This window comes from Seriola lalandi, unplaced genomic scaffold (assembly GCF_002814215.2).
Source record: "Seriola lalandi dorsalis isolate HSWRI2012SDOR001 ecotype SW California unplaced genomic scaffold, Sedor1 jcf7180002054395, whole genome shotgun sequence".
In the NCBI taxonomy this organism is placed as follows: domain Eukaryota; kingdom Metazoa; phylum Chordata; class Actinopteri; order Carangiformes; family Carangidae; genus Seriola; species Seriola lalandi.
In genome coordinates this window covers 99509-121403 of record NW_019524948.1, presented here as the reverse complement: position 1 = coordinate 121403, position 21895 = coordinate 99509, and the positions used below count along the sequence as shown (strand labels likewise).

General features: G+C 41.6%; 1 protein-coding gene across 1 annotated transcript in view; it reads right to left on the bottom strand.

The window, feature by feature from the left end:
- bmp6 (bone morphogenetic protein 6) overlaps positions 1-21895 on the bottom strand; it is a 53148-nt gene that overhangs the window by 14115 nt on the left and 17138 nt on the right. Inside the window, exon 2 of the mRNA XM_023409523.2 lies at positions 4490-4682. Within this exon, the coding sequence (XP_023265291.2) occupies positions 4490-4682 (193 nt within the window). The remainder of the gene's footprint in view (positions 1-4489; positions 4683-21895) is intronic.

The window sequence follows — 21895 nt, the reverse complement described above, 5'->3', positions numbered from 1 at the left end:
ACTGAGTAGGACTTGTTAGCCAAAGAAATTTTGTGGACTAGATCTTGTAATGTAAGACAGAAATTTAATTAAAAATATGCAAATATATCAAGCCTAGCACCATAGGGCTAACTGGAAAAGATGCACTCTAACCACTCCAAGCTAACTAATTTATCTAGTTAGCTGAGGCAACCCAGAGAGCAAAGTAATATGTCAATGCCAAATTTTAGCATTTTAGATTAGAACATTTTCAAAAGATACATGGAGACAGAGTCAATGAAACAGAGAGAGAGGTATGTTAAATAAATTACAATAATTTGTGTAAATGAAATAAGGTTGTAAACAGGAAGGAAAAGACCCACATAACACAGCACATAACATGGCAGAAGATGCAGTATAACCACAAAGTTGCCTACTTTATGTGGATAGGTTAAGTGACCTTTAATTCCAACAAAGCCATTACAGTAGTCAAAACACAGCCTCATGTCAGTCAGACCCTCCTCCATAGCCTACATCAAAGCCAATCAACCAGGTGTTCAGAGAATGCCCCTGCAGCAGCAGCAGCAGCAGCCTGTCTTCATTGGTCACTAATTAGAGTGTTTCTGATGGCTTCCATATGAGCCTCAACACCATGTATTTACACACACACACACACACACACACTCACACACACACACACACACACACACACAGCTCAGCTGACAAAGGATGGAAGGGGTCCACAGGAGAGCTGCCAGGGCGAAGGCTACGGAGAGCTTCTTATTGACTGACTTAAATGAACTGGATTAACAAGGTCTTTTTGCAATAATAAATCTCCTGTCTAAGTCTTGTGGTTACTGTGTGTGGTAGCAACTTTTTAAGTATTGAAAAGGCATATTTGTAAGATTGTTACACTGATATGTACAGTAAGTCAGACATCTGGACAGACAGGCTCCAGAAGTTTGCCATACAAGAAAGAGATTCTAAGTTTTTACTTACATCAGGCTTAACACATTTTGTATTTTCTCACATTTCTTGGCTGCATAGGGTGTCAGGCTTATTAAGTGCTCTACCATTTCGACTTAGAGTCAACAAAGAGCAAGGTTTTCACTGGGAGGAGGGGCATGAGTAAATTAACAGGCTCCCCACTGAGTGGGCAATTACCAAAGAGACAGACGTGCAAAATGCTGAAAATGGGAAAAACAACAACAAAGACTTTATAGTATTTCCTCGTATAAACTGCCAAACCTCAGTGGAAGTGTTACTTTCACCTGTCAGGTTTACCTGCCGGGTTCAACCATATAAATCGGGGTATGTTAAGTTTGAGTTCTATGATACATCTTCTGGTGCAACCTGGACACATCGTCAGTGATGATCCTGGGGTCATGGGGTGAATGGGTCTTATCATCAGAAACCCTCACCTGGGTGACCCAGCCAGGGGTGATCAAGCTTGGCTTGTGTCCAGGTAGCGCACTACGCCATGCATTGTCCCTCTTAATCCAGAGCCAACGGAAAGCCCTTTCAGCAGCTTCCAAGCTGTTCTTGATGGCTCTACGTTTTTGAAGTCTGCAGACCCCCAAGAGTCCCAGGATCCAGTGTAGGGATTGCCCTGTGAAGCCCCTGCAGCCCACTTCGACTTGCTAACAGCGGGCCTTGCACCCATTCCTCTGACACTGAGCTACCAGAGATGCATATCTGGATCTCCTCTTCTCCTGTGCCTCCTCCATCCAATCTCCCAGGGGTAAGAAAACTCTAGCAACACCACCTGCTTGGTTGCTTCAGACATCAAAACCATGTCTGGCCGGAGTGCAGTGGCTTGGATGGTGTCCAGGAATTTCAATTGTTTCCCAAGATCATAGGAGCTGCCAGTCTCTTGCTGTTGAGAGCAGCCCACCCTGGGTCTTTGGTTGGGGCCAAGGTTTCTCCCCAGCACGCACAAAAACGATGGAGCACTTTGCTGGGAGTTGCCACTTGCTGGAGCTTATGCCAGTGCAGCTGGTGTTCGCTACTGCCATCAGAGAGCTTGGCCATGGCACCAACAATTCCTCCCCTCTCCCAAGGCTTTAGGGCAGCAGCTCAGTATGTGCTCTAATGATCCCCTCTCCTGGCAGAGTTTGCAAGTGGGTGAGTCCACCAGGCCCCAAGTGAACAGGTTCAAGGGGCTTGGGAGGACGTTGTACACTGACTGGACCAAGAATTAAATTGGTGTGGTCCGCCTTCTGCCCAAGTGATTTTTTGGCCAGTTGTATGCTCCCACTTGGTCCAGGCCCCCTGCTTGCCCATGCCCACCATTCTGCTGAGGCGAACTTCCTCCACCTCTGCACATACCCCCTCCTGGATTAGCTTTCGCCTCTCCTTTCCTCTGGCTTTACCGTAGCAAGGTGTAGAATTTCTCCCAATCCTGACCTGCCCAGTTGCCACCGTGCCCACCAGGGTGTTGTGCCCCAGCCCTGCCTTAGCTGGACTGCCTCCTGGGCGCGCCACCTACTTCCTGGTCTGACCTCAACACCTGCTGAAGAGACCTTAGTCACAGCTGACTCTCGATAGAGCAGGACTTCTCTGGCTCTGGATACCATGAACTCCTCTGCCAGACTGCTGAAAGGAAGCTGCAGCTTGGTGTTGTGCTCGTAAAGGATGATGCTGCTAAGGCTCCGCGACAGGCCCAGCCACCTGAGTAGTCTTGTCTTGGCTTGTAGGCTGTCTTCCTCTCAAATCTCTCCACGGTGGTGATTGGAACTTCGTAGATCAGCAGTGGCCAGAGGAGTCAGGGCAGGATGCCATGTGGATATATCCAGGCCTTGAATTTTCTGGGAAGCCCTGACCTATCCATGGTGGAAAGCCATTTATCGCGGTCCTCACTGCTAGCCTAGCGTGCTGCTGTGTCCTTCAGGTCGCTAGTGAAAACAAAAGCAAAAGCTCTTGACTGGCTTTTCTGTCACCGATTGAATTTTGGTGCCTCCCAGAGAGAAGAGGAAATGAAGCGAGTAAGTAGCTCTTGATAGACACTTAGACAGATGGAATAATATACTTTGCTAACATCTGAGGTTCTCCAAGAGTGGATCAGCTTTAGCCTCGGACAGCAGTCTGAGAACATTTGGTTGTAGAGACCCCACCTAAAGGTGTTTTTGTTTCTTGATGCACAAAATAATATTATTAATCCAGTGCAATAGCTCTATATATATCAACAGCTTTACAGTAGAGAGTTGCATTGGTGTATATCCATTGATAAACAAAATGTACTGGACTATATAAGCTGTTAGCTGAAAATGTACTGTATGTCAGAAATTCTCTTCATATTAGTGTTGCTCACTGGTCAAGCTTGATAAAACACAAAAGATTTTGAAGCTGTGCTATTTCTGTAAGATGTGGTTTTGCTTGATTTTATATTATAAACATGGCAAGAGCAGTGTCAGAGTCTGTGTAACACACAGGGAGAATGATAGAGAGATAGAGAGTAACACAGGATGATGCAATTTTAAAAAAAAAAATCATAATCCTAACCTTTTTGTTTGCAGAAAAAGCCAACTGAGCATTATATAGCATATTTTTTGTTGCCTCGTAGATTCCCAGTACAACCACAGTGTAACCCCTCAGCAAATCTACTGGACCCACTCAAAGTTGAATTAATGCATGCATGTTGTATGGCCCAGCATTGTTAAAAGCCACAAAAATTCTCAAGATTTCACTGTTTCCAGTGATACCAAATGTGTCTGGCTGAAATACAGGGAAAATGTGTATGTACAAAGTGATAAACATGAAAACCAAAGCTGCATACATTTGGGATGATAAAATTTTTATTGTATGTATCTGTACTGTACTGCATGGGAACCAGCCAACATTTTGTTTAAAAGGATAAAAACTGAAAAAGTTTTCTTAAACTATTATCTAGCACATACACTGATTTGGCGAATCGAGTATGAAACATTTAAATCAGTTTACGTTTACAATTACGTGAAAAATGACTAGGAGATGAGGAAAAATTTATATAAACTTAGCATTTCTTTTCTTTTTCCCTACTTTCCCTGCAAAATGTATTTGAAAATGTGTACTTTATGTTATTTGAAAGTATCCGGTTATGTGTTACTGAAAGATTTCTTTCTATATTTTATAGTGGAGTCTTGAGGGATGTAGGACTGTACAATATTTGACATGACAGATAATATAAACTAACTGCATAAAAGAATCTGGAAAATTTCCATTCCACTTGATGATAAAAATCATGGTATATTAGGTTTGATGATTTAACTCAATGCAAGTAATGTAAGTATTGATTAGCTTCAATTAAGTAGTGGAACGAGCAGGTACAGTACATTATATATATATATATATATATATATATATATATATACATAACAAATGTAACCAAAAATAATAATTAAGTAAAAAGATTTATGGGGAAATCAGGATTTAGCAGAGGTCAATGAGGGAAGTGAGAGTCCTACCCTGCATTTCTCAGTTGTTTAAAAGCTTATCACTGTGTGTGTGTGTGTGTGTGTGTGTGTGTGTGTGTGTGTGTGTGTGTGTGTGTTACCTGTCAGAGTGCTCCTTGACCACTTGGTAGACTTTGAGTAGGAAAGTTTCATTGTGGAAGGTGTGGCTCACACACTCCTTGTAGAGACGAAACTCAGCTGCAGTGACGGCCTCGCCCTTGGGGATCTGTGAGAGGTTGAACTTAAACTCCTTGTGGTGACGCTGCTGTGGAAAGAGCTTGCTGTCGTACTCCACTGTGGCATGGAAACACACACAAACAAATAGTGTCACAACATTATCCACAAAAAGAAAGAGACAGGGAAAGATAATACAGAGAGACAAGTGAAAAAATTGTTATTTACTGCCTTCATCAAGTGGAATGCTTTAAATTAATTAAATTTAACTTACCTTTTTTGAGCTTTATAATACTTTTTTGTCTCACATTCATAATGTATTTTCTAATGAAACCACACATTTATGACCAGGGTTTCAGTGTAAATATACAGTAGTGATTGATGAGTAGATGACCTTTTCACAGAAACTGCATTGAGGTCAACCATAGAAGCTTCTAAAGGGTAATTTGACATGGGGTTGTGTGAGGTACTCATGAATAGTCGGTACATTACCCACAGTAGATTCTGTTCAGTGCGCTCCCAGTTAGGAAAGCCGACTGGCAGCACCCAGTAGAGTGGCAGAGCTATGTAACAGGAGGCTGTCCATGAACCATCTTGGAGTCTTTCTCCTTCCTACCTGCAGGCCTGAAGCCCCCATAGCCACATGTGTTTGTTTAGAAAGTTGCAGGTGAATTAACCAATCACATTTTGATTTATCGTGAGTGAGACCAAACATCATTACCGTAGGCCTTTCTGAAGACTGAAGGCCAGAGGTACAGTGGCAAGACAAAGTAAGTAAACCCTTTGGAATTACCTCCATTTATGTATAAATTTGTCCTTAAATATGGTCAGATCATCCATGTTACAATTATGAACAAGCACAATCTATTTTAAATAATAACATACAAATCATAATTTTTGTGCATATGCTGATGTTAACTGATTGTGAGGCCTCACAAAAAAAGAGATAGACTTATGATCAAGAATTGTTGAAAGAGTTTAGATCTTCATCAGTCATTAGTCAGACCATCTGTCTATAAATGGAGATAGTTCTTTGGCTGCTCTCCCTAGAAGTGGAGGTCCAGCTAAGATGACTCCAAAAGCTCAACACAAATGATTAGTAATGTTAACAAAGAAGTTCATAGTAAGAGCTAAAGACTTAAAGGAATCGTTGGAGCTGGTTCACATCCCTGTTCTTGAATCTACCACACACACATCATGGTGCAGGTTCGATGGCGCATGGTGTCCTGCCATGGACACCGCAGAGGAAGCCGTAGCTCTCCAAAAAAAACATTGTTGCACCCCAAAAGTTTGTCAAAGAGCACGTTTACACTCCACAGTGCTACTGGGAAAAAGTTTTATGGACTGATAAAACTAAGGCTGAATTGTTTGGGAATGTGTGTGGTGTAAAGGGTACTGCATACTACATCCCAACATCATCATCCAAAACGTGGAGTAGGGTGGAGGGAGCATCATGAATTGGGGCTGATTTGCTTCCTCTGGGCATGGACAGATCCACATCATCGAGGGGAAAATGAATTCTCAAGTTTATCCAGGGGAGGAATATGAAACCAATATTTTTACTTTATTTTAACAGATATTACAGCCCAAACCTGAGGTAACAAGAATTTAATTTTGTACCTGAGCCAGGCTTGTTAAAACCTTCTGGTAATTTTATGATGTGGGGACCAACCCAAAACGGAAAATTTCCGAGGTGCATAAATGCTGAACCTAATTAACAAACTGAGCTCAGAAGGCAGGGAGGGAGGAAATGACATTCTGGCTTCAATACACTTTTAAGTGAAGGATCTCAGTTCTCAGACAGTTCTGTCTCTCCGTTCTTCAAACACTTTCCAATGAAGCAAAGGAAACCTATAGAGAATGAGACATCAGCATCACTGGTGACTTCTATCAGATGTGACAGTGACTGTTTCATCATCTTTCTCCACAAGCTGCCCACACACACACAAGCATAGACAGATGTCTCAGTAACTGTGTGTGATATCGGGTCTGGTCTTGTGTTGAAGGGTAGATCAGCCATCAGCTGTGAGACCTTATATTGGTTAGTGCCTTTCCAAATCATGTCCACTGAATTGAATTTACCACACTGCAATTAAATAATAGAAACATGTCAAAGATGATCAACACTTGAGGCAGACACATGAGCTACATTTCAATACCAAAGGATCTGAATATTTAAGTCAATTAGTCTGTTTTTCCTTTTTAATAAATTTGCAAAAATTCTGTTTTCCCTTTTTTATTATGGGGTATTGAGTGTAGATTGGTGATTTCTTTTTGATTTTTGCATATGGCTGCAACATAACAAAATGTGAAAAAAAAATTGAAGGGGTCTTAACACTTTCTGACTGCAGTGTATGTTGAATATACAAATTATCCCCCCTTTGCTTTATAGATAAATGTCAATTAAGCTTAAATTACAAGTTTGTTGCATATTCGTAGTAGTGCTTTAAAAAATGTGAAACTACTGTACATATAGTGTATGGGGTAGCATACACACGTAACACTGTTCATGTTCAATTCAATTAATTGTATAGTGTTAATATTTATTGACTGCCAACAAAAGTTTACAACACATTTTCTGCCAGGTGTACTGATATTTAGCGAAGTAGGAGATATTTCTCGAAATTCCCAAAAGCTCTGACTCAACCAAGGCTGACATTGAAAGTTTTTCTTCCTCACTAGGCTGCTCATTAGGCTACTGTCTGTATAATATTATATAAATGCATCCAGTGCATTCTCTGACTTCTTTACAGCCATTTTTAAAACTTTGTGTCGTCTTGGACTGTCACTCACACATACATGATCTGGGAGTTGTCCAGTATACCCACAGTCTTCCAGTAACCAGCTCGTATGAAGCAGCAAGTTTGTTAACAGCTTGGCCCTAGAATTCAACTGGAAAAGTCTTATACTTTGCATTGCCTGAAAAATCTTGCAAAACTTAATAAAGTGGAATGAAAAAGATTCTGGCTAAAGGGAAAAACTAGAGTCTGGCTAAAGGGAAAAACTAGACAGAAACACATAAAACGTGAAAAATAATAATTTCATTAAGTTAACAAAGCATAACGCAAGTGTCTTTGCGACCTGCATAACATCCAATAAACTAATCACAGTGCCTTCTCCAATTCCCTTTAAAAGCTAATTGGGCTTACACCTTGGCGTATTGCTATTATAACACTGCAGTGCTTCAGTCAGTTGATTATATATTATGACTCAACAGTGAGTGCAGTCCTGGCACAGGCACGCAGAACTGCGCCGAACCATTCACTTAATAATCAGTTTGTTCAAGTTCAAATCAATCATTTTTTTCTAATATCAGAGAAGGGAGTCATTTTGAGCAATGAAGACAAACAATTAAAACTATGAAATATGAAGACAGCTATTCATATTCATATACGTATCATATCTAAGGATTTGGATTTTAATGATTCAGGGAGGAATTCATTCAAAGTGATTCTACAGGTGGGAAATAAGTGATTGTGATGTGGTGCAAACAGTGCGCAATGGAAACTGTGGGAAAAGGGTGTGTGTTATATGTGTGTGAATACTGCAGGTTTAATTTATTGCTCTGTTTTATTACCACAATCCCACATCGTTTTTCACCATTTCATGAGGAAATACACAAAAACATGATAAAACAGAATGGCTCTCAGTAGAGCACATAATCCCTGCCAAGGCCAAACAGTCCTACACATCTGACACATTTTAACTTCATCAAAATTGTACATTGTATCTCCTGCGATTTGGATATTACTACCATCATCTCATCAATTCCAGTAGCTGCTGCAGTATTTAAGACCGGTTCATCTCTCCAGTCTTCTACAGATCACTCATGATACAGCCAAATTCCTTGGTTTTTGGCCATGCTCCATGAACCCTGTCTTTACCCGTGCCTCAGGTTTATTCCAGCTGCCTGCTACATCCAGCTTTGTTCTGCTTGTCTTGCAAGTTTGAATTGCTGTCTGCCTGATCTCCTCAGCCATCTCCTGTCTGCCTCACCTGTCCTGTCTCATCATCTCCATACTCCACCACTCCAACCACCCAGTCCTTGCCATTCTTTCCTGCTAGGGCTATCTCCAGTCTGCCAGGCCTGCCCATTTTTGGGGTCCAAAATTGAACTGACAAACAGATACGGGTAAAATCAGAACCTCCGTGGTGGAGGTAATCACAAAGTCAATTTTCATTTAAACAGTCCACTATTTACACTTTCATTCTCAATCCCTTGAACACATACACAAACACACAGAGGCAGCCAAAGTTAACCAGAAAACCTGACAATAGTGGGGAAATTCTCTGATGAGCTACTATGAGTGAAGCAGACAGATACAAGACTCAGAAAGAGAAAGAAAAGGAAGGCAGTGACTAAGGAGAGGGGAGTAAATGTTTGTCCTTGTGAAAGAATAAATTCTGTTGCTTTGGACTCTGACCATCTCCAGTGACTTCTTTTTGTAATCTTTTTTGACTCCAGTAAAAGTGCATTTTTTGTTGAAAGTTAAGTGTTGGTAAAGAGGTCTAGACTTAGACTCTGGCCCGGACCTGGACTTTTTCCTCCAACAGTATGCAATATTTGCCAGGATTTTGCTCTTTGTTTTCACCTGTTTCCTGTGTAGACACTCTGTTAGAGTGTTCTGGTTGCTGAATCTTGAAAATGAAATGCCCCATAGTTTGCTGGTCAGAGAAACGTGAACATACCACAGTTGTGGCTGTTGCTTGCCATCGACCGTGGTTGTCTTGTCCATAGTTCGATGTTTCAATTTTGCGGTTATTGCAAGAGCGTTAGAGAACAGTAGTGAAAGATTAAGAATAAAGCGTAAGAAATGAAAAAAATTGATTGAGCAATGATTCTGTGATATAAAGTTTTAAATTCGATAAATTTGATAGAACGGGAAAACACGAAAAAAGCATAATCTGTATGTCAATTTAATTTTTTTATGTCAATTAAAATGACACCAGAGAAGAAGATAACAGGGGGAGAAGAGGATGAGATGACAAAACCCGATGAAGAAAGAAAAAGTCAGTTGTCACAGAAGATAGAGAGACCACATTTCTGGGATGCAATGAGAGGAGGAGAGATGGAGGCAGTTAGTGACAGAAATAAAGTGACATGGACGATTTGCGTTTGGATCTGTGATAGCAAGCCACCTACGCACCCATGATCCTGCTCAAAACCCACTGCTACAATTATTATAATAAGTATCTTTATTAGGGGTATCCCCCTATTGTAATTGTTGTTTTTGTTTTTGTCGTTATTATGGGTCCCAGTAGCAAACATGGTCCCAGCAGCAAATGCTGAACAACACAGCACAGGAAGTAACAACATAAATATGGATTTCATATTACATCCTTCAAAACTTGGAATTAATCATAATACAAGTGACATGCCAACAGCTCGTCTGTTTGTTAGAGAGAATGTTCCTTTGTCTTTGTTTGCTATTAATTTAATAGTTTGATGGTGGGAAGAGTAACAAAGTGGATTTTGCATCCATAACTCTGCATTTCTTTACAGTGAACTTCTTTAATGGCTTGTGATTGATGCCAGACCAGGTATGTCTGCTACAATAGATTGGGGTGATCAGCCCCTGATTCCAGACATCAGAAAAGCAGCCAGCATTCAGCACCAAGTTGAACAGTTTAAGAATTGCAGTTTACAGCTCAGGGGTGCTGTTCTTCAGCATTTCATTTTTCATACAATCTGTGCCACAAGCTTTTAATGATTTAAGAGCTTTTGGTTTGTCTGTTAACTCTTTTTGTGTAATTGGGTAATCTTATAGATTTTGGTCATTCTTGATGGCTGATTTTAGGTTGTCTAACTTTGTTTTAAATTCAATTCGATTTAGGTTCAGGTCTTCAGGTGGGACACTTTTAAAGAGGTCATAGTTTTCCCAAATGTCTCCATCTTGTATTGCTAATTTTTTTGGCTTTGTAGGTTCTAAACTGTTCAACATGTCCCAGAACTGACCTTGGTCTACTGCATCTTTGATTTCCTGCAGTGTTGCATTTATGTGGTGGAGTTTCTTTTGTCTAATGGTCTGTTGTACTGTTTTAGAGTTTCAAAGTATTCATGTTGTAGAGTTGGGTCATGTTGGTGTCTGTGTTTTAGATTTGACAGCTGTCTTAAATGTTTTCTCATTTCTTTACACTCACTATCAAATTTTTTTGCAGAGGTTTTTTGTTTATTGTTTCAATGGTGCTGTTTCTTTCTTTAATGCATGTTTTTGGAAGATATGGTTCATGGTCTTTTGCTGCTAAATACACCTTCATAGTTATTTTGATAGTATGAATTGTTGGACGTGTTGAATTTATGTTTTGTTTCATTTGAATTCAAAATTTGTATGAATTGTTCAGCACTGTTTGGAGCCCATCTGTTTGACTGGTGTAGATCATACAGTTTACTGGGCTGTTTTCTGACACAATCTCTAGTCTGTTTCCTCAAGTAAGTATTTATCTGGCTGTGATCTGAGATGGGGCTCTGTGCTCTGACAGCGAAAACACTGAATGAGAAAGGGTCCATGTCTGAGATGGCATAGTCAACTACAGACAGATTTTTGCCAGTGTTTGAGGGAGCTGCCAGGGTGTGGAGGTCATTCATGCCTGGTTTGGCAGCAGGGGAGAGGGAAGGTATTAGGGCAGTGTGTCGTTGCGTGGAGATACATGATAGCTTTTCTCTTGGAGGTGCTCCCTCATCTCGTGCAACTCTCTGCTGAAGCTCAACTCTCGCTCATCTCCTCCAGCTCACATACAGCATGTGTCAGCTATCTAAGTCTCCTCTGGGTCTCCTTTAGCTCTGTGGTGGTGTCCTGGTTGATCCTACTCAGCTCTGCTATGGCCTCCTGGCTGTCTTTGCTTTAGCTGTTGGAGCTCATGTCTTAGCTGATGGGAGGTATCAGACTCAGCTAGCTTGGCCAAAATGAGCTCTTTGAACTCACTGAGGGAGGAGGGGATAGGTTCTCTCTCAGTTTTTGGAGGAGTTTGGGGGGTGTTGGATGAGTGGGGCCAGACTAACTGGTTGTTAGTTTCTACTGGAGAGGCCTTGCGGTGGTTGGACTTGTATGTGGTCTGTGGTTAGTGGTCAGTGGTTTAGCTCACACTCAGTGGTTTAGCTTAGCCTTGGATGGTATCCGACCATCCAACCAATCCCTCAGAAAGACAGCTCATAAACGGCTGCTTTCTTGCAACACAACCACAGAGCAAAATAACCAAAAACCAAAACAACAACCTCCCCTTGCAAAAATATTTTTTTGCCCTTCATCAACACCCAGAGTACTCTAAGTAAATGTGTCATCAGATAATATCTGTCAGTTTCAAAGAGGTTAAAATGGTGGTTATTGAGGGCTTTTAGCCGCCGAGCTAGATGAGTAATTAACTTTTCCATTGTGGTGTTGAATTTTGTCATGTGCAGGGAACCACCAGAATATGTTTGAGGCCACAATATTCTAGAATTAGGATTCCAAATCAAAACTTCATGTTCTTTGAATGTATCTGATTGATAAGATTTTTTTCAGCATTACTGTTGCAGACTCTTTTATTGCTTTCATTGGCCCAATGCAGATTACAGAGAACAGGGCACCTGTAACCCAGATAACAGTCTTAAGGGAGCTCGTATTAGATCTGCCAGTAAGCTTTCGGTAAGTACCAGTTTGATGACAGAGGGAGAGATCTCTCAGACTGTCAAGGAATAATTTATCGACTCAAAGTTTAGGGGAAAATATAAATCACTGTAGTACTTTTTGTTAGCAGTTAATTTGTCAATAGCATATACTGTAGCATGTTTTATATATGTACTGCAGTTTACAGTACAAATCTGCAAATGTAGCTCCAGTGAAAAAAGGGGAAATAAACAGTAATAAAACAGTATTTTACTGTAAAAGTAGAAAATAACTTTAAATATATAACTTTTTATATATTAACTTTTAAATATTAAAAAAAAAAAAGAAAGCAAACTATAAATGTCAGCAACAGCAAGGTACTGTTAATTTTACAGTAAAATAATGGCAACCCTGCTTCTATTTGTTTAGTGTTTTTTTAACGGCAAAATATTTAACAGTGCACACATGAATTTTAATATTGTTCAATTGCACAACCAGGTAAAACGGGGGTGCCTATTTAAAAGCTGATATCAAAAAGACTGATATCACTGAGAGTGTTTATGCAATTCCAGTCCATAATCTGTCTGGTTTTTCTCTCAGACTTGATGGTTTCTGAGGATAGGTCAGATATATCAGTGTCTTCCATTCATCTTTATTCCACCCGAAGTAACATCCAATTAAGTTGGGCCTGACAGATTGACTTTCTTTGGAAATTTTAGCAGCTAACTGAATCACAACTCTTCACTGATTTCCACTATTTCATTAAGAAAGAAAAACATCTGGAATTATTCATGCTGTAAACAATAGTCTTTCCTAAAATGCACAGGCCAGATTTTATGTTTCAAACCCTTTCGCACTGATGTAGTGTGGAAAGTTTACATACGGGTACAGCAGTTGAAGGTTACAGTACTCATACATACACACTGCAGTGGTGTGAGCTGCCTGTGGTGTTGTCACCATGCTTGGCTACCACCAGAAGCTGTTTCTGCCTTCTACTGAGTGTTCGGGCTCTTTGTAGTCAGGCAGCTGGCAGGGAAACTCCTGGGGTCGAGGTATGGACGAATGGGCTTGTAGTACGCTGGGATATATCATTAGCACTGAGCAAGGGTGAAAGTGTGTGCCTTTGGAGACTCATCCTGTGCTCTGATCTTCTCCCCTGACCAAGCATCAAAGCCGACACACTGAGCGTCACAGGACCAGCCAAGGGCCAAGCAACACTGTATGTCTGATGAATGTAGGCACACAAACACACTGTCAGCTCCCATTAGCAAACAGAAAGAAGCCTACAGCTCCACTCCAGGCGATCAGCAGGAATCAATAAAGTGATTTCAGGACTTTACTGATTGCTGTTAGGTGTTCCTGACATACAACAAGATCAGCCAAGAAATTTGCAAAGATAGCAATATTTCAAGTAAAAGTAACAAAATGTCTGTTTGCTACAAAGACTGTTTTAACCTACAGATGCCTCATGAAAGCTTTTAAATTTACTGTTCATAACAGAAGGTCCACATGAAGTGATGTTTTATGTTTCCAGCAGGTTTGTTTGGGTAAAAATTAGAAGATCCTGGTAGTCAGCATGAGCAGTAACTAAGAAAGAGCACCACATAATAGCAATAAAAACATCATCGCTTGTAATCTCTAGCAGATACAGCACTGAAAAATTAGACATAAGACATCTTTCCTGTGACCTCAATGCAACTTCAGTCTGATTAGTTGAGTAGAGGTGTTCTGGGGCCTTTCTGTGTGTAATTTGCATGTTCTCCCCATGTCTGTGTGGGTTTTCCCCAGGTACTCCGGCTTCCTCCCTCAGTCTAATTGGCGACTCTAAAGAAAAGTGATAGACTGGCGACCCACCCTAGCCCAATGTCAGCTGGTATTGGCTCCAACCCCTCCCAGACAATACAGATGCACAGCTCAAAACTTTTACTTCACAAATCAGGATTGGGAAACTAATACAGGACTTCCTGGGATCCTATAATTCAAGCTGTATTTTCTACTGTTGCGAACACACACACACACACACACACACGCGCGCACACACACACACACACACACACACACACACACACACACACACACACACACACACACACACACACACACATACACAGAAACACACATTCATCAATGGCCTGGATATCCAGGCTGCTCTTCTTCAATTACCTCCCACAGGTTACAATACATAATGACCTCACTGGACAGACATCCCCAGGAACAAAAGCCCCATTGAACCATACAGTATAATCACATTTTTCTACATCCTCCAGAACAATTTGGGTTTTTCAAAATACTTATCCAAAACCATGACACATAATGTCAGGCATACTGTCCCAGATACACAAGCACACACAAACTAATACACATCCAAAGAGGTAGAGTATTTCATTTTTGTTACCACCTCCTACAGCTCTTTCACCACCGAGCTGCATTCCAGACAAGATGATAAAATGAAGTCTGGATACACTTCTATCTTTTGTCATTTTGAGATGTTCAGCTAGTGTGCAATGTGTGTGTGTGTCTAACCCTGAGGACAGGCAGATAATGTGCTGTAATTGTGCCTTTGCTAACAGATAGATAACCAAGGTATGGCTGCTGTATTGTGTAGTATCAGTATTTTCCATCGATGGAGTGACAGCTGAGTGGGAGCAGTCATCAGTTCTCTGTTGAGTCTCCAGTTGGCCTCCAGGTAAGCAAGATTTGTCATACCTGTGTGTCAAGAGGAGATTTTATTCTGTGGACCAGTTAGTCTGACTCCCCGGCTTTAGGCTGCAGGTATAAGCCTGCCATTGGCGGCTTGTCTCAATAATTTTCCTTCCCTTTTGCATCCAGCCTGTTACTGTTTTCAAAATCCCTTTTGTTATAGGGAAGCAATAACAACCTCCAAGCTAGCAGCCTACACGCTGATAATTGCTAATTTTGGTGAAGAGCTGGATCATGCAGTCACACAGTTGACACAAGTCTTTTACTCCCCACCTCCCCATGTACAAATGTTCCACCAAAATGTTCCACTATTTTGCGTGGGCACTGTAGCTGCATCATGGGCTTAACGCCACAAGACAATGGTGATTCATTAAAAGAAATACAAGCAAGCCAGAGCATTTTATCCCTATAGCACAATAATAATAGGTGCAGCCAGACCTATCTGATCATATAAAAACTCTTTAAAATAATGAATTCTCTGGTAAGGATGGGTTTCTTTACCTATGCTCTATCATCAGGTAGCCCCCCAAAAACTTGATCAGAAGCCATCATCTTGGTCTTACATAAGGAAGGAAAAGATTTAAATTCATGTGAAGGACCTGTTAGCTTACTTTGTCATAACTGACATGTTGACATAGAGAATGGAGAGATGTATAACCAAATTAATCAAACAGGTTTTATTTCTGGTAGAACATGTGGAATAAAAACAAACAATAAATATTATATGATGCACTAAAAAATGATATCCAGCCAACCATGAAGCTCAGTTTACAAACACAAAAGGCATTAGAAGGGGTAAAATGGAATTTCCTGTACCATACATTAGTGGCTTTTGGGTTTCACTCAACTTTCATAGAACAGACTATAAAAACCCTAAATCACAGATCAATGTTAATGGTTGTTGCTCAGATTTTTTCTACCACAAAAGAGGAGTCAAGACAAGTCAAATTATGGGAATAAGGGGGGATCAAATATCGGGATATTTGACCAGTGAAGCTCAATCAGTAGCTATCTTTTCAGCAGAACTAAAGGGGAAGGTTTATTTTCAATGGACTAATAAAGGGTTTAGATACTTGTGCATTATTATTACTTCTATCATGCCACAGTTATTTGAAGCAAATTATGGAAAACAGAGATAAAGGAGGATTTGGATAGATGACCTCTGACTCTGATGGGAAAATGGAAACAGTAAGAATGAACATATTACCAATATTACTGATTTTGTTCCAGTCAGTATTTATTCTGAATCCTAGGTCTACTTTTAAAATATTAGACAAAATCATATCAAAATCTAATGGCAAAATAAGACGGACAGAATTATATATGACCTTCCCTTGCCCAAAAGAGAAGGGAGGGTTGAATTTAACCAATTAAAAAAATTACTACCAGGCAGCACAACTTAGAGCTATAATTATGTGGCTAACTAAAGAGAAGGATGTGGTATGGGTGGGAATGGAGTAAACATCATGTCAAAATGTATCATTGGAATCACTCCCATTCTTGACTGAAACGGCATAGAAGAAACTGAAGATGGCTAATAACTGGATTAGGGGAATGATGAAAAAACAGTGGTATGAAAGAAATGAAAAAAAAGGACAAAAAATGGGTTAAGTGTTCAACGGATAAATCATGACAAATCATAAAATTTGGCATTTGTTTTGTGCTTTGATTATTAAAATGTCAAATTTCATCTTATCTCATCAACTTCAGCTTGGATTTTTCTGATTTACAACTTGCAGTTGCATGTTCAACCTTTACACCCATGTCTATAATCAATGTTTAGATGGAATTTGTGTGTGTTGGAACAATTACAGATCTAAAAGGACATTACTGGCCAGTTGTCATTTCACCTAAAGCCTGAGTAAAAACAAGAACACCAATAAGATGTCAACAATAGACAATGCAATATATTTTTCACATTTAGAAGGGCATTACATAAAATAATGACAGAATAATAATTTCCACTTCGTGAGAGGTTAATAAAAATGTAATTCTAGAGTTCAATATTGCGGGATTTTGACCATGTCACTCTCACCTCTCACCTGACTGGCCTCGCTCAGTATGTTTAATGTCCCACAAGGGAAAATAAGACACTTGATCTGTTGAATTCAAACGTCAAGAGGCTTACACTGCATCAGATCTACCACCACTTGGCAGATCAGATTATAATCTGGTTTTTCTTCAGCCTTCCTACAAACCCTGTGTACTGAGGTAGGCTGCAACCACCTGCTCATTCTGGAACTGGACTTTGGAGGCCAGTGAGTCTCTGAAGGACTGCATTGAGTGCACAGATTGGAATGTACTGTTGGAGTCAGCTAGGCAACATCAGGTGATGTGGACAAGGACAATGAGTTCAACCTGTTCTACAACAGGTTTGACACAGCCTCACCTGTTCTCTCTCCCACCGCTTCAGCTGCAGCTTCTCCTATGGCAACTCCTTCACAACCTGACATTGCAGCTGCAACTCCCTCCACAATAGGGTCAAGTCTCCTGTCCTTTATAGCGGAGGAGGTGAGGGCGGAGCTCAAGAGGTTGCATCCTGGAAAAGCAACAGGTCCGGATAGTGTGTGTCCGAGCCTGTTAAAGGGTTGTGCAGCCAAGCTGGCTGAGCCCCTCCAGAGGATCTTCAACAACATTCTTTCAGGCCAGAAAAGCAGTTATAGCTGCAACCAACATCTCATCTCACTGCACTGCAGAACAGAGCTGCCATCAGGCCGTATATCACCTCAGCCAAAGGAAGTTGGATTTTGTCACTTCCTGCTTTATTTTTTAGTTGATTTCCTTGTGTGTCAATGTTTTTACTTCCTGTTGTTATCTCCTGTAATTGTCCTCGGTTTTACTCAGCCCCAGAACTCCCAGGCTGTGCCTCAGCCTCGATCCTTCCAGCCAGCGCCCCCATCGAACGTCAGGTCCCTTTGCACGCTAGCTGACCCGCTGGCTGACCCTTTCAAGGGAACTCATCTGGCTATTTTTTCGGGGTTCCGTGGTGGCCACAGAAGGCGAGGACATCATGGTTCCCGTCCCCACAGGGAAACTCAGCCTCAGCCCCAGCCCCAGGTTCCTGGCTTCCAGCCCAAGCCCCAGTCCCAGGTCTCCAGTTTCCAGCCCAAGCCCCAGTCCCAGGTCCGCAGCTTCGAGCCCAAGCCCCGACTACCCCACTATACAGAACCTCTGGTCTCCTGTGACCAGGATCCAACCACCCTGGCTGACGCATCAGCTGTTCCAGGTCGGGGGTCCCAGTCGACTCCTCCATTGTTCCTGAGTTAGTGGTTCTGGACAACATCTCACCTGCTCCCCATGTCCTGTCGGCAGTCCGGCCGAATCCTGATTCTGGTTCCAAGTCAGTGGACTGGCCGACTCCTGATTCCCTGTCGGTGGGCTGGCCGACTCCTGATTCCCAGCTGACTCCTGATTCTGGTTCCCAGTCAGTGATCCGGCTGACTACAGTTCCTGATTCCCCGTCGGTGGCCTGGCCGAATCCTGTTCATCCTGTCATGTTGGCGGTCCAGCTGACTCCTGATTCTGGCTTCCAGTCAGTGGTCTGGCTCGACCTCCGGAGAGACCCCGTCTTCACCACCGTCCTCCTGCTCGCCCCCCAGAGGGGCTCAGCCTGCGACGTTGGCCTCCTGCTTGCCACGCCCTTGCATCCCTCCTCCGGACCCCCTCCTCCCGCCCGACTTTGTTTTTGGGTTGTCTGGAATCCGACCCTTAAGGGGGAGGGGGGGTACTTTCATGGGTTGCCATGGCAGACACTTTCTGTTTGAGTTTGCTTGGATTTTGTCACATTTTGTAGTTGGTTTCCTTGTGTGTCAATGTTTTTACTTCCTGTCTTGGTCCTGTTTCTCTGTGTGATGATTGTCTGCCCCACTCTAATGTGTTTAACCTGTGTTCAATCACCCTTGCCTCCCTTGCATCTTATAGTCTCTGTGCTCCCCTTTGTCTGTGTCGGTTCGTCTGTTCATGTCTGGTTTGTCATGTCGCCTGTTGTTATCTCCTGTAATTGTCCTAGGTTTTTACCTGCTGCTGTGGTCCCGTGTTTCCCCATGCTTCAGCATCTGTTCAGTTTGTTCCTTATTTGTAAGTTGGCACCTTTTTATTATTAAAACATTTTTGCACTTCATTCCCCTGTTTTGGCTGCATTTAGGTCCAGCCTTACCCGCACCATGACAGAACTGGACTGTCTGTCTATCTATCTATCTATCTATCTATCTATCTATCTATCTATCTATCTATCTATCTATCAAAATGATCTTATTTCAGTATGGGGAGCCCAATTATTCACAAAACATGGTTCTTTAAATCTACAATAACCTTTAACTTTCGGTTAGCTTCTTATTCTTTTACAAATTCAGGCTTTGTACCTGTTACCATCCTACCACCAGCGGGTGGGCTCCTCAAGCTTTGCTTTAACTTTGTTGATGGTTTTCTTGAAGCATGTCTGGTATGAATTTTAACAAAAGCAGCATGCACAGCATTGTAATCATACAAAAACACATTGATAGTTTTTCCTGAAGACTCTTTCTATGTTGGCTTTAATCAACAACATAAATAATAGAAATGTTTAAATGTTGCTGTCCTTGAACATTTACAATGAAGGATCTATCTACATGTCCACCAGCACACGCAGTAAAGAGGTACGCTACAGTGATCCGTTAGTGCCTGCTTTTGTGCAGCAGGTGTGCATGTGAGTGTGTGTATACGTGTGTGTCTGGAATCGGCCAGTCTGGTCCCACATTTACAGGAGGAAGCCAGTGTCAGGGCCAGGAGATGGATCTCTCCTGAGGGATCCAATAAATAAGGAAAAAATATCTTTCAAAAAGGAAACGCAGCTGTTTCCAAAGGAGAAGTCAAAATATCGGTGGTTTTGCATTCCACAGCCGCAACGTAGAAGGCCAGCTCATTCTGCGATGCTTTGTGGGACTCTATCTTACCTCACTATTACTCCTTACCTCCTACCTTCTACCTCCTCCTTTTGTGCATCTCCACACACCTTTTCTGTCAGCCTTTTTTTCCCCTTCACTCTTTTTGTCATGTAGACAGTTGAGCTTCAAATGCATACCACAGACTTTCTGAAGGGGATTCCCTTCAGAAAATCTCTGGTGACCACAATGTATTTCAGTGGCTTAGAGTGAGAGCATATGATCCAGTTGATCCCAGCTTCAATAACTCCCCTGGGCTGACATACATGTTAGACCAACTGCTTACACACAGTATAGCTCCAACAAAAGTGGCAGAAACCAGATAGCTGGATATTCAAAAAGGAGGTGATCCTTGAGGCAACTCAAAAGAAAAATAATCACTGTATCTAATAATACACCTGTCCATGGTGTCAACACAATACTGGTGGGATCAAAGTGTAGAGAAATTTCACTTTCTTCATGTTATTTGAGTTTTCAGTAAAAGTCCTCAAGTCCAGTCCTCTTTTTCTCTCTCAACCCAACCAGTCAAAGCAGATGGCTGCTGACCAAACCGGTTCTGTTAAAGGTTTCAATCTGTTAAAAGGGAGATTTTCCTTGCCACTTTCAAGTGGATGCTCACTGGAATCCAGTCTGAGCTCTGCCTCATGAGCTGGACACCATAAATGCTGGATCTTCGGTTGTCCATTAATTTATAAGCTATCATAAATTAAGAAAATATTATTATTAAAAATATTAATATCAAATAACTTTAAAATGAATTAAAGTCCTCGGGGGCACCAGCCTAAACTAATAGGCAAAATAGCCAATATTTTTTCAGTCTCAAATTATAACTATTAATCTGGAATTCTGATTAATAATTACCTAAATGACTATAACCAAATTACCAGATATATAAGTTAAATTGAAGGATTGGAATTCTACTAAGTAGAGGTTGACAATGTTCACGCTTGTGCAACATTAAACACACCAGTGGTTATACTTAAAGACATTCATTTACAATGGACAGAGTAAAAACACAATGTCTAATCTAGTATATACAGGTGTGTGTGTGTGTGTGTGTGTGTGTGTGTGTGTGTGTATGGGGGTGTGTCTGTGGGGACAAAGACAAAGGCAAGATGGAAGATTCAAAGTAGTCACTGTGACCACATGATCTGAACAAAGAAAACTATACAAGATGGCAGAAAACAAAGAAACTACTCAAAATGGCGGCTGAGACCACCTAGTGTGTGGGGGAACTCAGATGTACTACAGGTATGTGTGTGAACATACAAGTACCCGATTAACTGTATGACTGACCGCAACCTAAGCAAACATTTCAACAACAAGACATTAATCAACATGTACATTAACAAAGTCAAGACTTCTGCTGCTTAAGTATGCTGTGCTATTTCTATGCCACATCAAGAAATACTCAAATGACACAACTATTTTTGGTGCGTATCAGGAACAGGCAGGAAGAGGAGTCCAGGGATCTGATCATGGCCTTCAGTGAATGGAGCGACAAGAACTGCCTCCTTCTGAACACCTCCAAGACCAAGGAGATGGTCATGGACTTTCGGAGGTCTAGGCCCACCCTTCAGCCAATCAACATTCGAGGGAAGGACATTGAGGTGGTGCACACTTATAAATACCTAGGTGTGCACCTGGACAGTAAACTGGACTGGTCCCTGAACACGGATGCCATCTACCGGAAGGGGCAGAGCTGGCTCTTATTCCTCAGGAGGCTCAGGTCCTTTGATGTCTGCGGTGAAATGCTGCACATGTTTTATCAGTCAGTGGTGGCCAGTCTACTTTTTATGCTGCAGTCTGCTGGGGCAGCAGCATGTCTGACATGAACACAAAGAGACTTGACAAGCTGGTAAAAAAGGCTGGGTCTGTGCTTGGCAGGAGTCTGGACTCACTCAGGACTGTTGTGGAGAGACACATGCAATGTAGGATGGAGGCCATCTTGGAAAATACCAACCACCCTCTCCACAACATTCTGGCAGGACAGAGAAGCAGCTACAGGTGCAGCAAACTACTCATCTCACTGCGCTGCAGAACAGAGAGGTTCAGGAGATCCTTTGTTCGTACCACCATCAGGCTATACAATACCTCAGCCAAAGGAAGTGGACTAATCTAATTATTATTG